Raw genomic sequence first — 21,503 nt, 5'->3', positions numbered from 1 at the left:
GAAAAAGAAAATAGGACAGTTGTTGAAACATAAAAATAATAAAAGCAAGAGATCTTTTTAAAGGATCAGAATATTAATGTCATTTTTTAAAAAGTCGGAAAGATAATTTTATATAATTTTCTTGGAAAATAGACTAAACTGTAAGAACAATAATGATGACAGTTCAAGTTTAAAGTTAGTCTTACTTGAAAAGGGAATTGACGATACTTCAAATATTCTGCAAGTATGTCTAACATCCGCACCATTTGAGAGAAAATTAAAACTCTGTTGCCTCGTTCTTTTAGCCGAATCAACAGCTTATCAAGAAGAATTAATTTTCCACTACTTCGGATTAAATGCTAAAGAAGAAATCGGTTATAATTATTATATATTATGAAAAAAGATGAAATCAAATGTAATCCTTCATAGCAAACTTGTTATATATAGGTTAAAGAACAACATGATGAAAAATAAAATTAGCTATTTTGAAAAGAAGTTTTAGTTCATATTTATAACTCTTAAAGACCTATATAAATGTGAATGACTGTTATTATATTCAAGCTCCTTTAAAAATCTTTTAATCTGCTTTTCCCAAGCTTCCTTCAGTTGCAATTTATTTACTATTGCATGTCACTATAGGCTGAATTTTTATCTTCCTACACAAAAATTCAAGTTTCATTGTATACTTCCTACTCAATGCCAAATCTTGAAAAGATTTTTGCTCCAGACCAACCATGAACCAGCAAGAAAAGACAAACTAGAAGTGAAGTAAAAAACAAGCCAATACCCTCTCACCACTTTATTCAAAATTGAAATGGATCTTCATTATAATAGAAGTTTATTCATAAGGTCAAAACACCTGATTTTCAATGTCATTAAAATTCCTCAGGTCTCAACTAACCTGTTGCTGATTGGGTGATAAAGCAAGCTGTCTTTTCCTGAAGGAATCTCTCTCTCTCTCTCTCTCTCTCTCTCTCTCTCTCTCTCTCTCTCTCTCTCTCTCACACACACACACACACACACACACACACACACACACATATTTTTATGATATTACCATCATTTTTTCTCTGAAGTTATAACAAATGAGAGGAAACAGTACAGTAAATAAAGGACTGGCTTTATATTCAGGAAGATCTGAGCTGAAGTGTATTGCATTTTATACACAGCTATACAATTATGGACAAGTTACTAAACTACTTAGCACCCCAGTAAGCAAGTGAACAGGACTCTTATTAAGTTGTTTGCTTGAACTGATGGATTAAGTTTGATTACCTGGGTTTCCCCACTGCAATGAAATTCTACACCCCTCTCCAAAAAAGCAGCAAATGCTACTGGATCTCCTTTCAATTTTGATTATGTTCATTTGGAAAGGGGTACTAAAAAAAATGACTGGGAAATAGAAACCTCCCAAATCAAGTCAAATGCTACAGTCACAGCTAAATCCACTCAACAAAGTGATCTGGTACTAAGGGGAATAAGGCAAGAAATTAGACTTAGAATTCACAATCTGATTCTAAAGGAATTTACTAGGAACATTTCTCATGTCAGATTTTAAAAGAAAACTGTACTTTTCACCCTATCAAATGAAGTTTATCTAAAAGGCCCATTTTTAACATGATTACTAAAAAGGAAGGGGAAAGGCTCTACAACATGACCATAGATACAAATGATTCTAGGGTCTCTGCAGGTCAAAAACCAGATGTGGCTAAGTACTGGCTTGGTAAAGACATTCAATCAATAAGTAAATAAATGAATGAATGAATGAATGAATAAATAGGTGAATAGATGAATGAATGAATAAATAAATAAATAAAATCTGCTGCCATCCTAAAACAAATCTGTATAATGAGGGTTCTGAGAAAATCAAGACTTTGCTTGTAATTTACATGCAAAAGATATACAGGACAGACCAGCTTACTACTGCTGATGTTTACGTTATGTTCCTTTATGACTTAACAGCAGCAACTAGCTCTAACCTCTGGTTAGTGTCTTTTTCTGCCAGTGAGAAGCTGATTCTGAAGTCAGGATTTTGTTTACTGATAAACTTTAGATTACATACTAAAGTCCTAAGTTGACTCCATTTTAGGAAGGATATTTTTTAATTTAAAAGACTGACTTCTTTGCCATGACACATGGTAACAAAAATCCAGTAATACCTTTGGCAATTTGGTACAAATGTTAATTTTTACACACAAGAATAATTTTTGAGTAAAAACTACATCAATACAACTAAAATTTTATATAACAATTAAAGACAGTTGCTAAACTAATTTTGTAAACTTTAAGTATCTTATTATATTCAAACATAAAATTTAAACAAACTAATAATAGTTATTGCCAAAAATTAAAAATTTCAACATAAAATTCAAACATCTATAAGTCCCTCATGAAATCCAAAATAATAATATGTAAAATTTTACCTGTAAGGCCTCCTGTTTATTATAGAATTCATTATTATCAGGTGGTTTGATGAGGTAGCAATGGTTACAACACTTTTTGAGCTCCATCATTATGTTCAAAAAGCCTGAGGTACTGCCCTTTGAACCTTTGCTAAGGGCTTTGTAATTCCTGGTTAAAATCCATCTAAAACAAAAATCATAGATGTAGCATGTTCACTAGAAAACAAACATAATTTGTGAAATCTTAAAGAGTTCATAGCACAACCTAGCTTACTAGAATAGAATTCCTCAATGGTGCTATTTTATGTTTCTTTGTTTTCATTCTGGATTTATGCTTTCATCAGTATACAGAGCTCTTGTTGTAGAAAATCTCTCTGCTTAAGTAGACATCGAATTATATTCCCCAAAACACCACTGACCCCATTAAAAGATGTCAAGCCTAAAAAGTCAGTTAATCTTCCACCCAAAGTTCTAAAGGGGTTTCAATATACTGAAAAAGTAATCATTTTCACACACTCTTCAGATCAGCCAAATTGGCCTTAATGTTGTTGCTCATATAAGACATTCCAACTAACTTTCTCTCTGTTTTTGCATAGGCCATCCCCATTCCTGGAACACACTGCCTCTTCACCTCTACACCACAGTGTCCTTCAAATGTCATGCCTCTAACACTCCTATCTTGATCCCCTTAATTACTAATGCTCTTGACCCGGGAATTACTTGGTATACCTTTTGCATTTAATTTTCTATATATGTGTGGCTGTTCCCCAAAAGGACTTTCATTTTTGTCTCTGTATTCTCAGCACCTAGCAAAGTGCTTTGCCAATACTAAAATACTAGATTTGTGATCTCGTTAATACTGAAATTCATCATTACAACCCATTCATGCCTGCCTACATAGATCTTGTCCATGTCTTCAGCTAAGTTAGCTATAGGAAGTCAAAGCCACTATGCTGAAGAGCTCCCTCAATTTCTCTGGATATAACAAGGATAATAGTGAAGTACATGGGCTGACAACTGTTAAGCCTAGTCCTCATTATGTGAAAGAGCCATCTTCTCTATATAATTTAATTTTCCATAGTGACATCTTTTATTTCTGTTCTTTGATGTTCTTCATTGGATATGTTTTGCAGCCTCCTCAGACGCCTCTCCACTATCCTCTATGTGATACTCCTTTTTAGTTCTTCACTGGTAGATTGCCTGTATAAAAAACATAGGCTACCTTTGCTTTCATGGGAAGCCTGGGATCACTGAAGGAGCTTTACAATTCTCTAAAGGTAATCCAACAAATTCTCCTTCTATTCAACTCTTGTATCAAAACTTGTTGTCAATCTATAGTTTGTCTGAGAAATGCATTCTAACATACCAGCTCTATCAAATATTTAGCCAAATGAAGGCTGCCAGCTGGGAAATAAGACATTCTCTATCCATAAGGATGGTCAGGTCAAACTCCTTTGAATGATCACAGATCTCTTCCAGGAAGCTCTGCAATATTGTGGGAGTTGATGAAATCAATACAATGTCTCCCTCAAACAAGAGCAACTGGAGTCTCAACAAGAGACTTCCTAATTCAGAGGGAATCCCTTATCAACTTGTTCTGTGAGCTAGATCTCCATCACAATGAACACATAGGCTACGCATACATTTTCCTTATTTTATGCCTAGCCTGATGTTTATAATAATATTTTTTTCTGTTGCTATATCTTGAATCAAGGAATGTAGAATGATTTTGTTCTGGCACATAGTAGGTATTTAGTTAATGCTCACTGAAATGAAATAAAAAACCTAACTGCTGAAAAACAAATTTAATTAAGTTACAATGTAAATGATAAATTCCTTCTAAAACTAGACAAGGACCTCAAGAAATCACCTAATTCAACTGTTTCCTTTGGAAAAAGTAAATGACTAGGCTAGAGGGCATGTAGTTGTTATCAGTGCTATTTTATTACCTACAATATATGGATGTTAGTAAATTTTGACCAGAACACAAAGTATATCAAGAGATTCAATAAGACTTGGAAAGGTAGGCTGGAATCATATTGTATACGGCTTGAAATTCCAAGTTCAGAAGTCAAGATTGAATTTATGCTACCAATGGGAAACCATTGAAGGTTATAATAACTGGGGAGTAACATAGAATAAATACAAAACATAGGACAAATAAACTCTTCTTGAGGATCTCTGAGGATAGCTGTTTCAAACACATCTTGGTAATACATTACTGATTACTGTGATACTTGCTGTTCAAAAAGTTATCCCTTATGTCCAATAAATTCAGCACAAGAGAAAACTTTTTTACTAGTCCATAACTATACATTACTGGGGCAGCTAGGTGGTGAAGTGGATAGAGCATTGGGCTTGAGTTCATATCTGGCCTCAAAACCCTACTAAATGTGTGATCCTGGGCAAGTTACTTAACCCTCTTTGCCTCAGTTCCTCATCTGTAAAATGGCGAACAATTCCAGTATTTTCCCACAAAAATCCCAAATGCGGTCATGAAGAGTGGGACATGACTAAAATGACTGACCCGCAGAAATAAATTTCCTAAACAATTCAAGAATCAAACTGGTTTTTACATACAAAAAAGTTCAGAATGTGTTGTGGGTGATGTAACTTACTTGTAATATTGCTTCTGCAATGCACTCATTTCCATTCTTAAAATTTGCTCAACTTTGGCAGGCAGAGATTTTTCTACATCTTTCTTAACTCGGCGTAACAGAAAAGGCTCAAGCTCCTTGTGGAGACTTGCATACCCATATTCTCTCCCTTTGCCATGTTCCTCTTCAAAATCTTCCCAGGAAGAAAATCTTAAAAATATGATTAGACTCATTATTGAAGGAAACAGAAACTTTGGTTTAAAGTAAGTCATTAAAAATATAGTTTTTACAAAAGTAATAGACATAAATGAATATAACAACATATCTCAAACTTTGAATTCTCTACTACTCTGGAAAATTCCTCCCACCCCAAAGAAATCCAATATGGAATACCTTGTGAGTCAAGGTGAATTTAAATTATTAATTAATTTCAGGAAGTCTCTTTTTTTTTTTTTTAAAAGAAATATATCTGAATGTTGCATTCACTGCAAAAACTTTAAAAGTATTTTCATTATTTTGAGACTTTAGTTAGTGTTTAATCACTAACTTAAAATACTTCCCTTTACATGCTTCTCACAGAAATAAGTTCTGGGGCCATAACATTAAGTACTACAATTAAGTGTAAACCTTTTTCCCTTTTATATTGCACATAGGAAAAAAAAATTAACATACAGAATGAAATTTCATTCTCATGGTTGGCTTACTTTTCTGGCATGATGAAGTGGAGCAAAGACCAGAGCTCTTTAAGGGAATTTTGTAGAGGGGTTCCAGTAATAAGAAGACGATGATTGGATTTAAAGTCTATTAAGGTCTTATATAAAAGTGAGTCGTCATTCTTTAATCGATGAGCTTCATCTACACCTATGAATGCCCAATTCAGGCCACCAAGGAAAGCCTTAAATATGAAGTTGCATATTTTAGTTACAAGGTGTCAACTTAAACTTTTAAATACAAAATACAAATTTAATTTTGCTAAGTACGTTCCCAGAATTTACAACTAAGGCAGAATAACATGATTATGAAGAAGTATAAAGTTAATTAAATATTAACTACACCAGACATTTTCTACAGACTAGTGACCACAGGATCATCTTAGATCAATAACTAGAAGGGATCTTATAGGCCATGTGGTCTAATACTCTCCTTTTACATATGAGGAAAACTGAGATTCAGGTAAATTAAGTGATTTGTCTGAAATAGCACAGGTAGTAATAGCAGGCAGTGAAACCAGGATTCTAACCAGCATCCTCTGAGTCCAGAACCTATGCTATTTTCACCGTACCATGCTAATTCCTTGGGTAAGTTATATTTCTACTAGTAGGTAGTAACTTAGTAGGTATAAGCTAGGGAATATTAACCAAGGTCTACACACAGGGGTACATCAGACTATGCTGTTTTTCTACCCTTTTTCTTATCTGTATGGTTATGGGGGTTATAGGAATATTTATTCTCAAACTTTTCCCCAACCACGAATAACCATCACCACCATTAACAAACTAGCAGTTTTATAGCACTTTAAGGTTTCTAAAGCACTTTACATGTATCATCTGTTTCATCTGATCCTCACAACAAATCTATAGGCAGGTGCTATTATTATCTCTATTTTACAGATGAAGAAAATGACAGCATGAAATAAAATCTCCATTAGATGATTTGCCTAGGGTCATACCATTAGTGTTGAAGGTGGTATCTGAATTCAGGTCTTCCTCACTTGGAGTCAGGCATTCTATCCACTATGTAACCTAATTGCTTTTAATTTTTTCCCCCTCATCTTTACTGGCGGTATTTTTGTCATAATGAGGTTTTTCCCTTTCTTTTTTGGGGGCGGGGTGAACAACAAACAGTGCTTTTTAATGTTCCTGTACCCTCACTGTCTCTATAGCACTGTTAATAATGAAAACAGATCAATGGCAAAATATGTAGAATGAAAGGACTGAACTGGAAAAAGAAGTAATTTCAAATCCTGCCTCAGATATGTAATAGCTGTGTGTCTCTGGGAAAGTTGGCTAATATCTATGAGCTTCAGTTTCATCATCTGTAAAATGAAACTCAATTTGATGGCCTTTAAGGTCTCTTCCAGGTTTACATCTCTGACTTTATTAAGTAATTTCAGCTTCCTTTACTGGGTTCTAACAACATTCACTGATCTTGAGTTTCACCTCTGGCTCATTCTCTGTTCGAGATTTTAAGTCAACACAGAAATGGACTAGACACAAACAACAGGAAAAAAAAAGAATAAAGCAAAGTAGTAGTGGCAGGCTATGCTTTATTCTCTTATGTTTTTATGAGTACAGGCTTAACATTAGAAGGACCAGAAATTAATAATGCCTTGAAAGACCAAGTTATGTCAGTTGATACAGTGCATTAAAAAAAAAATGCACAAGTCAAAGAAAACAGATAATACGATGAAAATTTTTGTTTCAAAGTATTTTTTTTGTCATTTGATATATGTGGTGCTTCTAGTATTAATCAGAGAAGAACTGATATAGCCTAACTACTCAAATCTGCTAGCCCATTCCTCTCACAAACTAATCAGCAGAGTTATTTAATCAAGCTGAAGACATGGTAACAATAAGAAGAGGGGTTTTTTAAGTGTCTTTTTTGTTTGTAAAGACCTGTGATTTCATCAAGATGGGGAACTTATGATGCAGAAACTCAATGCAAATCAGCAAGTCATGAGTAATTAAAATCTTAAGATGTTACCACTGACACTAAGAAGTCCAAATGACTTGCACATCACCACAAAAAAGTAGGTATCACTTAAAACCTGGTTTTCCTGATTGTAAAGCCCTATATCCATTATACCACTTCTCAAAAACAACCTAACAATAATAATTATAAACTCAAGAGTATATTCCTGACAAAAACTCTATGACGTAGGTGGTAAACATTTTATCCCCATTTTACAAATGAGGATACTGACATCTGGAGATACACTGACTTACTCATAAACATAAAATTAGTAAAAATAGCAGAGCCAAGATCAGAACTAGATCTTTTCCCAAGTCCTACAATGTTTCCATTGGAATATAATTTCATACCTAGAAGGTGGTCTAGAAAGCATTTAAGTCCTCTCATTTTATAGCTAAAGATATTAAAGTATTCAAATTTTTTCTTGAGGTATTTAAATCATACTGACACAGTAAAAATTAAAGTAGCCACCCAAAAGCAAAAAACAAAACAAAACAAAAATTAAAGTAGCCATCAACAAATTTCATGAGCTTACAAATACATTGTATCATGGACACCATAAGAAATAATGTTAATAGAAATGGTTCCTAACATCTTGCCAACATGTATGACCTTATAAAATATAAACAACATACTTAGAAAAGGACCTATTTAATTACCAGTCATTACATACCTTATCTTTCAATAAAATTTCATAAGTTGTCAAAAGAATATTAAATTTTAACCGTTTGGTTTGAAGATGCATCCATTCATGTGTTCTTATCTACCAAGCAAACAAACCACAAAATGGTCTCAAACAAAATATACTAAATAGCAACAAATTTTAAAAATTACTCATTTCAAATGAGATATGCCTTATTATGGTTATGCTGAACAACTTACCATATTTCTGCTGTTAATATCCCCTAAATAGACTACAGCATTCATCTGGGGAGCCCATGTCTGAATCTCTCTTTGCCAGGAAGTGAGTGTGGAAAGTGGTACTACTAACAAGAAAGGCCCATACAATTGGTGTTCGTGGAAAAGATAGTTAAGAAATGAGATCGTCTGTATTGTTTTTCCAAGGCCCATTTCATCAGCAAGTATACAGCTATTTCCTCTACAAAATACAAGAAAAGAAGTGTTTTCCCATATATCAAACACTTATTTAACAAACATTTATTCAATACCCATTATATACAAGACACTGTGGTAGGTGCTGAAAGCAATATAAAAATATCATGGTCCCTTCCAAGAGCTCCCTATAAAAGGAAGACAGACAAAAACATTGAATGATGAACCAGAAATGACAAAATAGGAGGAAAACAGGAGAAAAGAAGAAAAAGGGAAAAGAGAGGGACAAGGAGTGAAAGTGTTCTTTATCATTTCTCATCCTGGATGCCAAATAATTGAGATTTCTGACATAAAAGGGCATACATCTGATTTAGAACACTTAGCAGCCTTCTTTTCAAGGATGAACTCTACAAAGGAAAGCTTCTTTTAATCATAAGAGAAAGTATAGGCATGAAAACTGCCTATACTTATTAAATAAAAGTTAAAAGGGAGACTTACTCCATCAACTAATCATTACTAAAACAGAAGGATCAGAAAAGATTAACTAACTTATCTGGCTTTCAGAGTTGTTTCAGAGACAAGCGACAGTAGAATATCAAGGAAGTAGAAGAAATGAGTATGTTACAATGACAGAAGAAAGAGATAAGGAATCATGGGTTCTGAGCCATTGCTTCTAAACAATTAATCAGATTCTTATAAAACTGAAGCCAAGTTATTCAAGGAAAACTAAAAGTGACATACTAGACCAAAGAGAGTAAGATGTCTGTTTGAGTTATATGTATGTAAAGTTTGCTTTTTAAAATGGAGAAGTAACTTTGCAATAGTTAATAGAGAGCTAGACTCTGAGTAAGAGAGATGGGGTTCAAGTCCTGCCCATACATACAGTGTCTAGGGGGCCCTCACTCAACAATTCACTTAATCTTTCAAGGCTCTAGGTGACTCTTGAAGACTTTAAGTTGCAGAACAGCTGCTGATGTGCAGTTGTATGGTTTCCTCATTAGAGTTTACAATTCTGATGAAATTGGAGGCTCAGCCCAAAAAAATGCTTATAATGGATTAAATTTAATATTGGTGCACTGGGATAGCAACATTCTTCTTAATCATCAATATGCCCAAATTGGTCTCCCACCTTGTAAACACAAAGTGATCCTGATCTCCTCATCTTCATAGCGCACAGAATTAGACATGAGGAAGTAAGCTAACCCATACCTGACAACTGATTAAACTAAGATCTAGGTAGGCTAAGGGGCTTGCCCAAGATCAAGCAGGTAAGAAGAGCCATGAACTAGATTGAGGTCCTTTGACTCCAAATATAGACTCTTCACTTCAACACTCTGATATCAAACAGTTCCTTAAACTACCTGAATGGGAAGAGGGAGGAGTCTGACAGCTAGCTTTATAAAAAGCAATAGTAAATTTACATGAGTATTATCATGGCAAACCAAAACGTGTTATCTCTGTCCAAAAAAAAAAAAAAGGTTGGAATATATTGCTCTAGATCAGAGCTCTCCAAAGTCCAAAGTGGAGTGCATTACGGGGTAGGTAGACAACAAAAAAGTCCATAAAGAGACAACCAACCAAGCATTTATTAAGAGCTTACAATGTGCCAGGCAATGCACTAAAGACAAAAAGAAAGGCAATTATTGCCTTTAAGGAGTTTCCATTCTAACAGAGGAGTTATCACCTAAATAACAACGCAAGTAAAGACAGAATAGTAACAACGCCTAACATTTATACAGGGCTTTAAGATTTGTACAGTCCTTTACATGTATTATCTCATTTGATCCAACAACAGGGTAAATGGAGGGGTAACCTCTGAGGGGAAAGCACTAGATGCTTATGGTAAAAGGACTCAAGTAGGAGGTAGGATTTCAGCTGTATTTTAAGGAAGCCAAAAATTCTAAGAAGCAGAGATTAAGAAGAAAAATTTCCAGACTTGAGGGTGGGAGTGGAGTGGGAAACAACCTGTGCAAAGGCACCAAGATGTGACAAACAACAAGTAGGCCTACTATGGCTGAATCATAGACAGTGTAGAAAGGCATACAGTGTAAGAAGACTGGAAAGGTAGGATGGGAAAGGTTTATGAAGATCATTAAGTGCCCAAAAGAGAAACTTATATTTGATCTTGGGTAGACAGGGAGCCACTGTAGTTCAATGATTGAAGGGAACATGATTAGACCTGCACTTTTGGAAAACTACTTTGGCATGATTGGGGTGGGGAGATACTTTTAGTAAAGAAGTACAATTAAAAAACAGTTGCAATAATCCAGGCAAGAAGTTGAGGATGACACTAAGGTTGCAGACACTGAAGGATGGTGGTACCCTTGACTGTAATAAGGAGATGTGGAAGATGGGACAGTTTCAATGAACATAGGGAGTTTGAGACAACTATGAGACACTGAGTTTGAGAGATCCAAAAGGTAGCTGGGTGATGTGGACCTACAGTTCAGGAGAAACTAAGGGTGGATATATGGATCCGGGAATCATCTATAACAGTAGTTCTCAAACTTTTTGGTCTCAGGACTCCTTTTCCCCTCTTAAAAATTATTATAGACCCCAAAGAGCTTTTGTTTATGTGGGTTATTAGCTACTGACATTACCATATAAAAATTAAAACTGATAAGTTTTAAATGTATTTTAAAAATATAATAAATAACATTTAAAAATTCAAAATGACTATATTTTCCAAAACAAAAAAAAAGTTTTTAGTTGTAAAGTGGAGGAACAGATAATCAAGTCGAGTAGATTGAGGAACTGGGATGCTAGGATGCATGAGGGAATATCAACTCGTATGCTTTAGTCATCCCATAGGTAAGGTGAACTTGAGGTGTAGAGAGAGTCTGAGGGTTTATTAGTATGGCAATGGAACACTTGTGAGTAATGATAAGATCTATGGTAGTATTATTTCTGCTTGTACTTGAGGAGGAGGGGAAGGACAGGTCATGGCAATGCAGGAAGAAACTATTAGAACTTCTATCTATATTTATTTTTTAACCCAAGAACAAATTAAGCTGCACTAATATTTAATATGCAGTGTGACACTGGTGCCCTCACAAAGTACTTCAGACAGACATGTATCCTAGGAAGTATCCAGAGGGAAGCACTGGAAGTTCTACAAGGTGGAGGAGATGATAGAGGCACTTTTTACATGTTCATTTGCTTTCACTGCATTATAATATATTAAGTTGACATGAATCTGCTTAAGTAGATTTATGGATTACACTTTCTAACACAAACTAAATTAACTCTTTTAAAAATTATTAAAGCATAAAGTGGCCTAAAAATTTCCTACAATGAAAGCATAGATTAAATGCTACCACAAATGAAATGGGAAAATGGTAGAGCTGAAACTCTTTACTTATTTGTAGTATGAATTCTGTGTCACATATTACAAAGTAAAAAGTCAGCCAAAAAAAGTGAAATTATCAAGATTATTTGAAATATTAATATTTGAGTATATGCTACCCTCACTAGAAATACTGATTTTTTTTTGTTACAGCAAAAAGGACTTTTATACCATTTCTAAATAATTTAAAATATGCCTTGTTTCATCTTTCTATCATACTTTTAAATGTCCAGTTTTTTCTGAATTACACTGAACATATTAGTACAATAGGCCATGTATATAATTTATGAACAAATAAATATACATATAATAGAGGAGTGCTCAAAAATATTTTACCGGTAAGGTAAGTGATCAAAAAAGTTTGGAAACCACTGTTCTAGCTTAACTCTGCTCTATATAACCTGTAGTATAAGAAAATAAGTTTTCATTTAAGTGTTATAATATTTTAACTTTAAAAAAAATTCTGAGCATAAAGGGCTATAGAAGGAAATCCTTATTTTGATTTAATGAAAAATAAGTTTTTGATCTGCATAAGCACATAAACATATAAAGCATACAAAACTGAAGTATTTTCATAGCTCCTTTAAATAACTATTAGTCAATTTTGAAAAACGCAAATGACTATCAGAAGGAAAAATGGGAAAAGAAAAGAGATATGGCTGAATTCAAGCATGAGGGTAAGAATTAGATAAGAAAGACAATGGCAACTGAAGAATAATTTAAAAAAGGGTGAGTGTTGGAGGACTGGTGTAGAAAACTCAGAATGGATCAGGGTTGAAGATATGGTAACTAGATGATAATCAGTTACCTATTAAAGAGAAAAATCAGAGAAGAGTTTAGAAAAAGTAGGAAAGATACAGAGCACCTTGAATTAGGCTGCAAACTGGAGGTGCAATTAGTGGAACTGAGGGAAGTAGTAGTGTAAGTATGAAACGGGTCCCAGGAATGTAAAGACCCAAAGAGGCAAACTCCAGTTCAAAGAAATCTTTTACTTCCAAGTCTATTACCACTTAAAATTACTTGAAAAATAATTGCTGAAAAGTAATTTCTAAAGAACACAGCAGGAACATTATGGGGCAATATCTGAGATAATATTTGTAAAGAGCTTAGCACAGTGCCTGGCACATAAAAGGCACTTAATAAATGCTTGTTCCCTTTCTACAATTTGTTCCCTTCCAATAAGGGCTTACAGTTATTCCACTGTTTACTGTTAAAAGTAAATCTTTTGGAAATCATATTTATATCTGTTGTAAATTCAAAATGTCCTCTATGAATCTGAAAAAGAATATTCATAACATACTCACTTGCACCAAGAATGAGCAAGCCAATTTAGACCATTCAACTGATAATCTCTTAATTCTAAACCTTCTGGTCCCCCAATATAGGATGGTTGCTTCTTCAGTGCAACAAACCTTGGCCTTTGTTTTAATACCTTGGGAGAAATAAGGATTAGTATACAGAACTACTAAACATAAGAATCAATACTTAGGTACACTGATAATAATCTTGGATATCACCATAAATTTCCAAACTAGCCTATTAATGTCAGTCATCACAGACAAAACTTTAATGATTGATTCCATGATTGCAAAAAATAGTTGATACTAGTCAAAAAAGACTTTATTTAGTCCAAGAGGTAAAAATGAAAGGTAGAAGAATAGAGTACACTGTCTTTCTTGACAAATAACACAACAGTTAATGAAATGTTTGAAATTCCCCTTGATATTATCACACATTAAGTAGCTAAAAATCACAAGCAATAGCAATGCCAAGTTTAGCAATATATATGAACTGTCATTGACCTGATTAAAAACAAATCAAAACAAAATAAAGACAAAAATAGCAAGACAAATTTGAAAGAATAGTCATTGCCACTTAAATCTTGGCTTTTCTATTTAACTTGCCAGTTAAGAATTATAATTATTATTTGATTACACTTTCAATAAGAACTGAAATTAAGCTCTCAGTCCCATAGGACAACAAAGAAAACAATAATATGTGGGCCACTGAATGACAATAAAGAAACAAATAAAATAAAATAAACTGTCAGTATATATGCTCAATGAAGAAATTCTTGTCTTGCACAGGATTTTTTTACTGTCTCCCTCATCAATTTTTTCACTCAACTTATTCCCTCTTTTCTCATAGCAAATAACCCATTATTTTGTAAGTCAATACCCTTTTATTTACATCAATCAACATATGGAGCATACATTTACATTTTGAACCTGATTTGAAAAAAGTTATGTAGCTTATAACACGTTTAGTTCTTGTATATATTTCCACCTTGTTTCTTTACCCTTTTAAACAGGTCTCATTTTTTGAGGTGTGACATATGTTCAGATAAATGGTATTTTTATTTCTTATGCCATCAGTTTTGTCTGCCATTCCTGAATGGTCCAACTTCCTCCAACCACACACTCACCACATCTAACTCTACTCATCTGTTCTACCTAGAACTGTAAGATCCCTTATTTGCATTAGCAACCTGCAGAACTATCAAGCCACAAATATACTCAAGTTGCACTCTAAAACCTGGGTTAATCAACCAGCAAAACCTTTTTATTACTGTTTCCAGGTTCTGGGCCTCAGAAATGTAATTATAATTATTACTTAAGTCTATTAGAAAATTTCAATTTATACTTACTTTGCAATCTTTAAAAGGAGTGGTTTTGGATTGATTCCTGCTGAAATATTCATCGATGCGTGGCTGAAACTTTTTGGAAATAAGAGCCCCATCTTCCCAGCTACACTCTGAATATGGGAGGCCCTGCCATTTGCAATAATAATCAGGATACCCAGCTGCTGACTTTTGATTGGAATGAGCTGTGAAATATAGACACTATGTTACTTTTTGTATTTGTTTCCTCTTAGCAGAACCATAAATCAAAAATATAATTATTTATGGAGATGACAACTTCTCACTGAAAATTAGCAAAGCATAAAAAGGAGACGTGAAAATGTAATGAAAATGATATGATTACTGACCGATTATTCTCTCCACTATTTGATACTGCTTATGTAGATCATCAGTAAGTTCTTGCTGACAATTATAATACTCCACATCTTCTGGAGAAGCATTTTTCAACCTAAGAAACAAATAATATTTCACATTTCATTTGGCAGTTTAATAATTTTTCTTCTTAGTTAATTCTTAAGACATGCTATATTAGGAATAAGAAATGGCACAGAAAAAGCTGGGAAGAGCAGCAAGACTAAACAAAATATAAACAGGTTAATGAAGGAGGCAGTACAATTTTCAAGGCTTTCTCAAGATATTTGAAGGGGGGGATACTGAAAGCACGACAAAAATGTGAAAATTTATAATTTTTCTTAAAAAGGAAACTTGGCAAAGATGGCAGAGTAGAAAAAGGACTTAGCCAAGCTCTCCCAACATTCCCCTAGAAATAACTTTAAAATAATGCCTTAAATTGAAGTCTAGAATGGCAGTGCAAGCAAAAGATCTGAGTGAGACATCCTTTTAGACCAAGACAACGTAAGAAGCTGGAAAGAGAGCTCTGTGAAACAAAAGAGATGGTTGGCCTAGAGCCCATGTGAATGAAACATCCAGTGGTGGGACTAGGTGGTAGTGATAGCAGCAGCAGCAGCAGCTTTGGGAGATCTCAAGCCAGAGATGATAAGGAAACCTGGCAACTGGTCAGAGTCACTACAGGATGCCTCTGTGCTGGAGGTGGACGCAGGACAAAATGCTGTTTGGCAAACTCAATGCCTAAACCCTCTTCTAGGTCATAAGAGTTCAAGGGCAGTGAAGAGCACTTTCAGTCAAGAGCAGGTGGCTGCCCTGAGGGGCAACTGTGTGCCAACTCTATTGTTTCCATCCACTGGCTAAGACATAGTTCAAAGGTGGAAAGGAGCACTTTTTTTTCAAGGGAGTAGAGATCCTGAGGGCCAATAATACTTCTAGAAACAAGGGACATGGGCCCTGAGGAGCAGTATCAATTGCCATACTAAGTAATCAAGACACATTCCTGGATAAGGACCATAGTGCAGACCAATAGTGTAGTAACCACACCTCTCCCCAGATTACACTACTTTGGAAGCAAGGAAAACCTGGAAACCCCTAGAGTTAGCACCGAAAATTATAGTGTGGAAAAAGCCTAAAGCTTAAGGAGTCTCTCTCCCTGCCTTTCCACACCTGGAATAGAGTCCAGAATTAGTATAAAGTTGCAAATCAAGAAATAGGGGATAAAAAAAATAAGCAAACAACAAAAAAAAGAACCTGACCATAAAGAGCTACTATGGTGACAGGGAAGATCAAGACACCAATTCAGAAGACAATGAAGTCAAAACAGCTATAAGCAAAGAAGCCTCCAAGAGGAAAAACAAAACAAAACTGAATTGAACACACACACACACACACACACACACACACACACACACACACACACACACACACACACACACTTCAAAATCAGAAAAGAGTAACAAAGGAAAAATTAGTAAAAATTAGGTAAAGAAATGAAACAAAGGAAGAAAATTAAGAGAAATGGGAGGGATGATAAAAAAGAGGGCAGATAAAAGATGGCAATGGTTATAAGCAAAGCAGACTCTAGAGGACGGACCGGATAAAAAGAGAATAATAAAAAGAAGAAAATTAGATGAGGGAAATACAGTTAGTAATCATAACTATGAATGTGAATAGGAAGAATTTACCCATAAGATGGAAACAGACTGCAGAACAGATTGAAAAGAAAAATCCAACAATATTTTGTTATTATTATTACTTTTTGCTTTTTGGTGAGGCAATCGGGGTAAAGTGACTTGCCCAGGGTCACACAGCTAGTAAGTGTCAAGTGTCTGAGGCTGGATTTGAACTCAGGTCCTCTTGACTCCAAAGCTGGAGCACTATCCACTGTGCCACCTTGCGGCCCCAACACTTTGTTTTATAAGAAACACACTTCAAAAGCCACAGGCAGAGTAAAAATAATGGACTGGAGCAAAATCTATTATGCTTCAGCTGAAGTAAAAAAAAGTAGGGATAACAATCATGATCTCAGATAAAGCAAAAGCAAAAATAGACTTAATTAAAAGAAATAAATAGGCAAACTACATCTTACTATAGACAATGAAGTAATACCAATACTAAACATATATACACCAAATGACATAGAATCCAGATTCTTAGACAAGAGCAAATAGATAATGAAACTATACTAGCAGAGGACCTCAATTTTTCCCTCTCAGACATAGATAAATCTAAAATAAAATAAATAAGAAGTCAAGGAGATGAACTGAATCTTAGAAAAGTCAGATATGATAAACATCTAGAGAAAGCTGAGTGGGAACAGAAAGGAAGATACCTTTTTCTCAGCTGTACATGGCACCTTCACAAAAAACTGACTTTGTATTAGGGCATAAAAACCTTACAACTAAATGCAGAAAAGAAATATTGAATGTATCTTTTTCAGATCGTAATACAATAAAATTAAATTCCATATAAGGCTGTGGAAACACAGATTAAAAATAACTGGGAACTAAATAATCTAATCCCAAGGCATGAGTAGAAAAAACAACATATCAGAAAAACAAGCAATAATTTAATTAATGAGAATGACAATAAGACAACATTCTAAAATTTTTGGGATGCAAAGCAGTACTTAGGATAAAATTTATATCTGTAAATGCAGACATCAATAAAAGAGAGAAAGAGCAGATCAATGAACTGGCCATATAATTAAAAAGAACTGGAAAAAGAACAAAATAAAAATGGAAATCCTGAAAATCAAATAAAAGATTAATAAAATTAAAAGTAAAAAACCCCAACAAACTTTGAACTATTAAAGAAAACAGGAGCTAGTTTCCATTAAAAAAAAAATAATAAAATAGATAAACCATTGCTTAATTTGATTACAAAAAAAAAACCAATTACCAGTATCAAAAATGAAAAGAGTAAATGCAATGCCAATGAAGATGAAACTAAAGCAATTACTAGGAGTTATTTTGCCCTATTATATGCCAGCAAAACTAACAAACTATGTGAAATGGATGGGTATTAACAAAAATATAAACTGCCCAGATTAAAAGAAGGGGAAATAGAAGATTTAAATAACATTATCTTAGAAAAAGAAATTGAACAACCCATCAATGAACTCCCTAAAAAAAAAAAAATCCCTAGGACCAGACAGATTCACATGTGAATTTTACCAAACATTTAACACACAACTAATCCCAATGCCATATAAATTACTCTAAAAAATAGCTAAAGAAAGAGTCTTACAAAATTCTTTTACATAGCTTTGGGACCAAAACCTGGAAAAGCAAAAACAGAGAAAGAAAATTATAGACCAATTTCCTTAGTGAAAATCAATTCAAAAAATTTTTTGAAATACCACCATGGAGATTACAGCAATATATCACAAAGATCATACACTATGACCAGGTGGGATTTATACCAGGAATGCAGTGCTGGTTGAATATTAGGAAAACTATCTGCATAACTGACCATATGAAAAAACAAAACCATCAAAAATCATATGACTATCTCAACAGACACAGAAAAGGCTTTCGACAAAATATATTCATGCTTATTAAAAACACTAGAAAGCATACAAATAAACAGAGCTTTCTTTAAAATATTAAGTAGTATCCATCTAAAACCATCAGCAAGCATTATCTGTAATGTAGATAAGCTGAAAGCCTTTCCAATAAGATCAGAAATAAAACTTATTTCAAAAAAGAATTTGAAGGAATTAGAATGGGCAACGAGGAAACAAAACTATCACTCTTTGCAGATGCTATGATAGTATAATTAGAGAACCCTAAAGAATAAACTAAAAACACTAGTTGAAACAATTAACAATTTCAGCAAAGTTGCAGGTTATAAAGTTAACTCTGATAAATCAGCATTTCTATGTATTACCAACAAAGTCCAGCAGGAAGATATTGAAAGAGAAACCATACTTACAACAACTGCAAACAACATAAAGTACTTGAGAGTCTGCCTGCCAAGCCAAACCTAGGCACTACACGAACACAATTACAAAACACTTATCACACTAATAAAGATAGATCTAAACAACTGGAGAAATACTGATCATGGGTAGGCTAAGCTAAGATAATAAAAATAGCAATTCTACCTAAATTAGTTTACTTATAATTCAGTGCCATATCAATCAAAATTTTTGTAGAGCTAGAAAACAATAACAAAAATCACCTGGAAGAACAAAAGGTCAAGAATATCAAGGGAATCAATGAAAAAAAAAGCCAAAGAAAACAAACAAACAAAAAAACCCTAAAGGAAGGTAGCTTAGCAGTAACACATCTCAAATTGTATTACAAAGCAGTAATCATTCAAAACAATGTGGAGCTGGCTAAGAAATAGAGTGATGGATCAGTGGAATAGATACATTATACATAGTAGTAAATGGCCATAGTAATCTAGTGTTTGACAAACCCAAAGATTCAATATTTGGGGACAAGAAATCACTATTTGACAAAAACTGCTGGGAGAACTAGAAAGCAGTTAGGCAGAAAGTAAATACAGACCAACATCTCATGCCATATACTGAAACAAGGCAAAAATGGTAAGTGATTTAGACATAAAAGGTGTATCATAAGCAAATTAGGGGAGCATGAAATATTTTGTCAGATTTATAAATAAGGGAAGAACCGAGAACCAAATAAGAGATAGACAGCATTACAAGACATAAAAATGAATAATTTTGATTACATCAAATTAAAAAGGTTTTGCACAAACAAAGCCAATGCAACCAAGAGTATAAGGAAAGCAGAAAACTGGGGGAGAGGGGGAGAGAGAATTTTACAGCAAGACCTCATTTTTCAAATACATAAAGAACTGAGTAAACGATTCCCCTATTGATTAATGATCAAAGGATATGAATAGGCAGTTTTCAGAAGAAGAAATCAAAGTTACCTACGATCATCTTAAAAATGTCCTAAATCACTACTAATTAAAGAAATGCCCATTAAAGCAAGTCTGAAGTACTACCAAATACGTAACAGATTGGCTAACATGATAGAAAAGGAAAATGACATGCTCAAAGGAATGTAGGAAAACTGGGACACCAATGCACTGTTGTGCATTGTGAAGTGTGATCCAACCATTCTGCAGAGCAATTTGGAACCATGCTAAAAGTACTATATAACTGTGCATACCCTTTGACCCAGCAATACCACTAATACGTGAGTACCCCAAAGAGATCAAAGGAAAAAGACATGCCTGTATGTACAAAAATATTTATAACAGCTTTTTTTATGGTGGCAAAGAATTAAAAATTGAAGGGGTGTCCATCAATTGAGGAATGGCTGAATAACTTGTGGTATACGATTGTGACCGAACACTACTGTGCAACAAGAAACAATGAGCAGGATGCTTTCAGAAAAACCTGGCAAGACTTACAGGAATTGATACAAAACAAAATAAGCAGAACCAGGAGAATACTGTATATAGCAACCATAATATTGCTGAATGATCAACTGTCAATGAATTAATTATTTTTGGCAATACAATGATCCAAGACAATTCTGAAGTAATCATGATGAAAAATACTATCTCACATTCAGAGAAAGAACTGATGGAGTCTGAATGCCCATTAAAGAATAATTTTTTAAGTTTTTTTTACAATTCTCCGTTTTGGGGTTTGTTTGGTTTTTTTGCCTGTGTTTTCTTTTGCAACATGATTAATATGGACGTGTTTTGCATGGCTGCACATTTCAATTTATAGCAAATAGCATGCCTTCTCAAGAAAGAGAGAGAAGAAAGGGAATTTGGAACTCAAATTTTAAAAAAATGAATGGTAAAAAAAATTTTTTATATGTAATTGAAAGAAAGTAAATATTAAATGTAAAAAGAAAGAGAAAAGCAAGCAAGCACAGGAATCAATGGAGCCTTCATTAAAATGATAAACAATACCTATCTAAAACCATCAGCAAGCATTATCTGCAACAGGGATAAGTTTGAAGCCTTTCCATTAAAATCAGGAATGAGGCAAGGATGTCCATTATCACCACTATCACTCAATATTGAACTAGAAATGCTAGCTATAGCAATAAGACAAGAAATTGAAGGGATAAAAATAGGCAAAAAGGAAACAAAGCTATCACTCTTTGGAGAAACACTCTGATAAGATATTAGAGTACCCAAGAGATTCAACTCAAAACTAGCTGAAACAACAACTTCAGCAAAGTTATAAATAAACCCACATAAATCATCACCATTTCTATGTTCTACCAACAAAACCTAGCAGGAAGAGATAGAGAAATTCCATTCAAAATAATTGCAGACAACATAAAATACTTGAGAGTCTACCTGCCAAGACAAACCCAGGGATTATATGAACACAATTATAAAACACTTTTCAGACAAATAAAGACAGATCTAAACAACGGGAGAAATATCAATTGCTCATGGATTGATCAAGATAATAACAGAAATGACAACTGTACCTAAGTTAA

General features: G+C 34.0%; 1 protein-coding gene across 4 annotated transcripts in view; it reads right to left on the bottom strand.

Annotated features, from left to right (window-relative positions):
- CHD1 (chromodomain helicase DNA binding protein 1) overlaps positions 1-21,503 on the bottom strand; it is a 122,204-nt gene that overhangs the window by 47,886 nt on the left and 52,815 nt on the right. For all 4 annotated transcript variants that reach the window (XM_078153108.1, XM_021009211.2, XM_078153109.1 and 1 more), the window contains exons 9-17: positions 15,057-15,157; positions 14,716-14,894; positions 13,373-13,500; positions 8,552-8,768; positions 8,343-8,432; positions 5,683-5,873; positions 5,000-5,188; positions 2,403-2,565; positions 186-338 (exon numbers count right to left, since the gene is read on the bottom strand). In XM_078153108.1, the coding sequence (XP_078009234.1) occupies positions 186-338; positions 2,403-2,565; positions 5,000-5,188; positions 5,683-5,873; positions 8,343-8,432; positions 8,552-8,768; positions 13,373-13,500; positions 14,716-14,894; positions 15,057-15,157 (1,411 nt within the window). The remainder of the gene's footprint in view (positions 1-185; positions 339-2,402; positions 2,566-4,999; positions 5,189-5,682; positions 5,874-8,342; positions 8,433-8,551; positions 8,769-13,372; positions 13,501-14,715; positions 14,895-15,056; positions 15,158-21,503) is intronic.

Source organism: Phascolarctos cinereus, unplaced genomic scaffold, assembly GCF_003287225.1.
Source record: "Phascolarctos cinereus isolate Bilbo 61053 unplaced genomic scaffold, phaCin_HiC Scaffold_4;HRSCAF=312, whole genome shotgun sequence".
In the NCBI taxonomy this organism is placed as follows: Eukaryota; Metazoa; Chordata; class Mammalia; order Diprotodontia; family Phascolarctidae; genus Phascolarctos; species Phascolarctos cinereus.
This window is presented reverse-complemented; position numbering and strand designations above follow the sequence as displayed.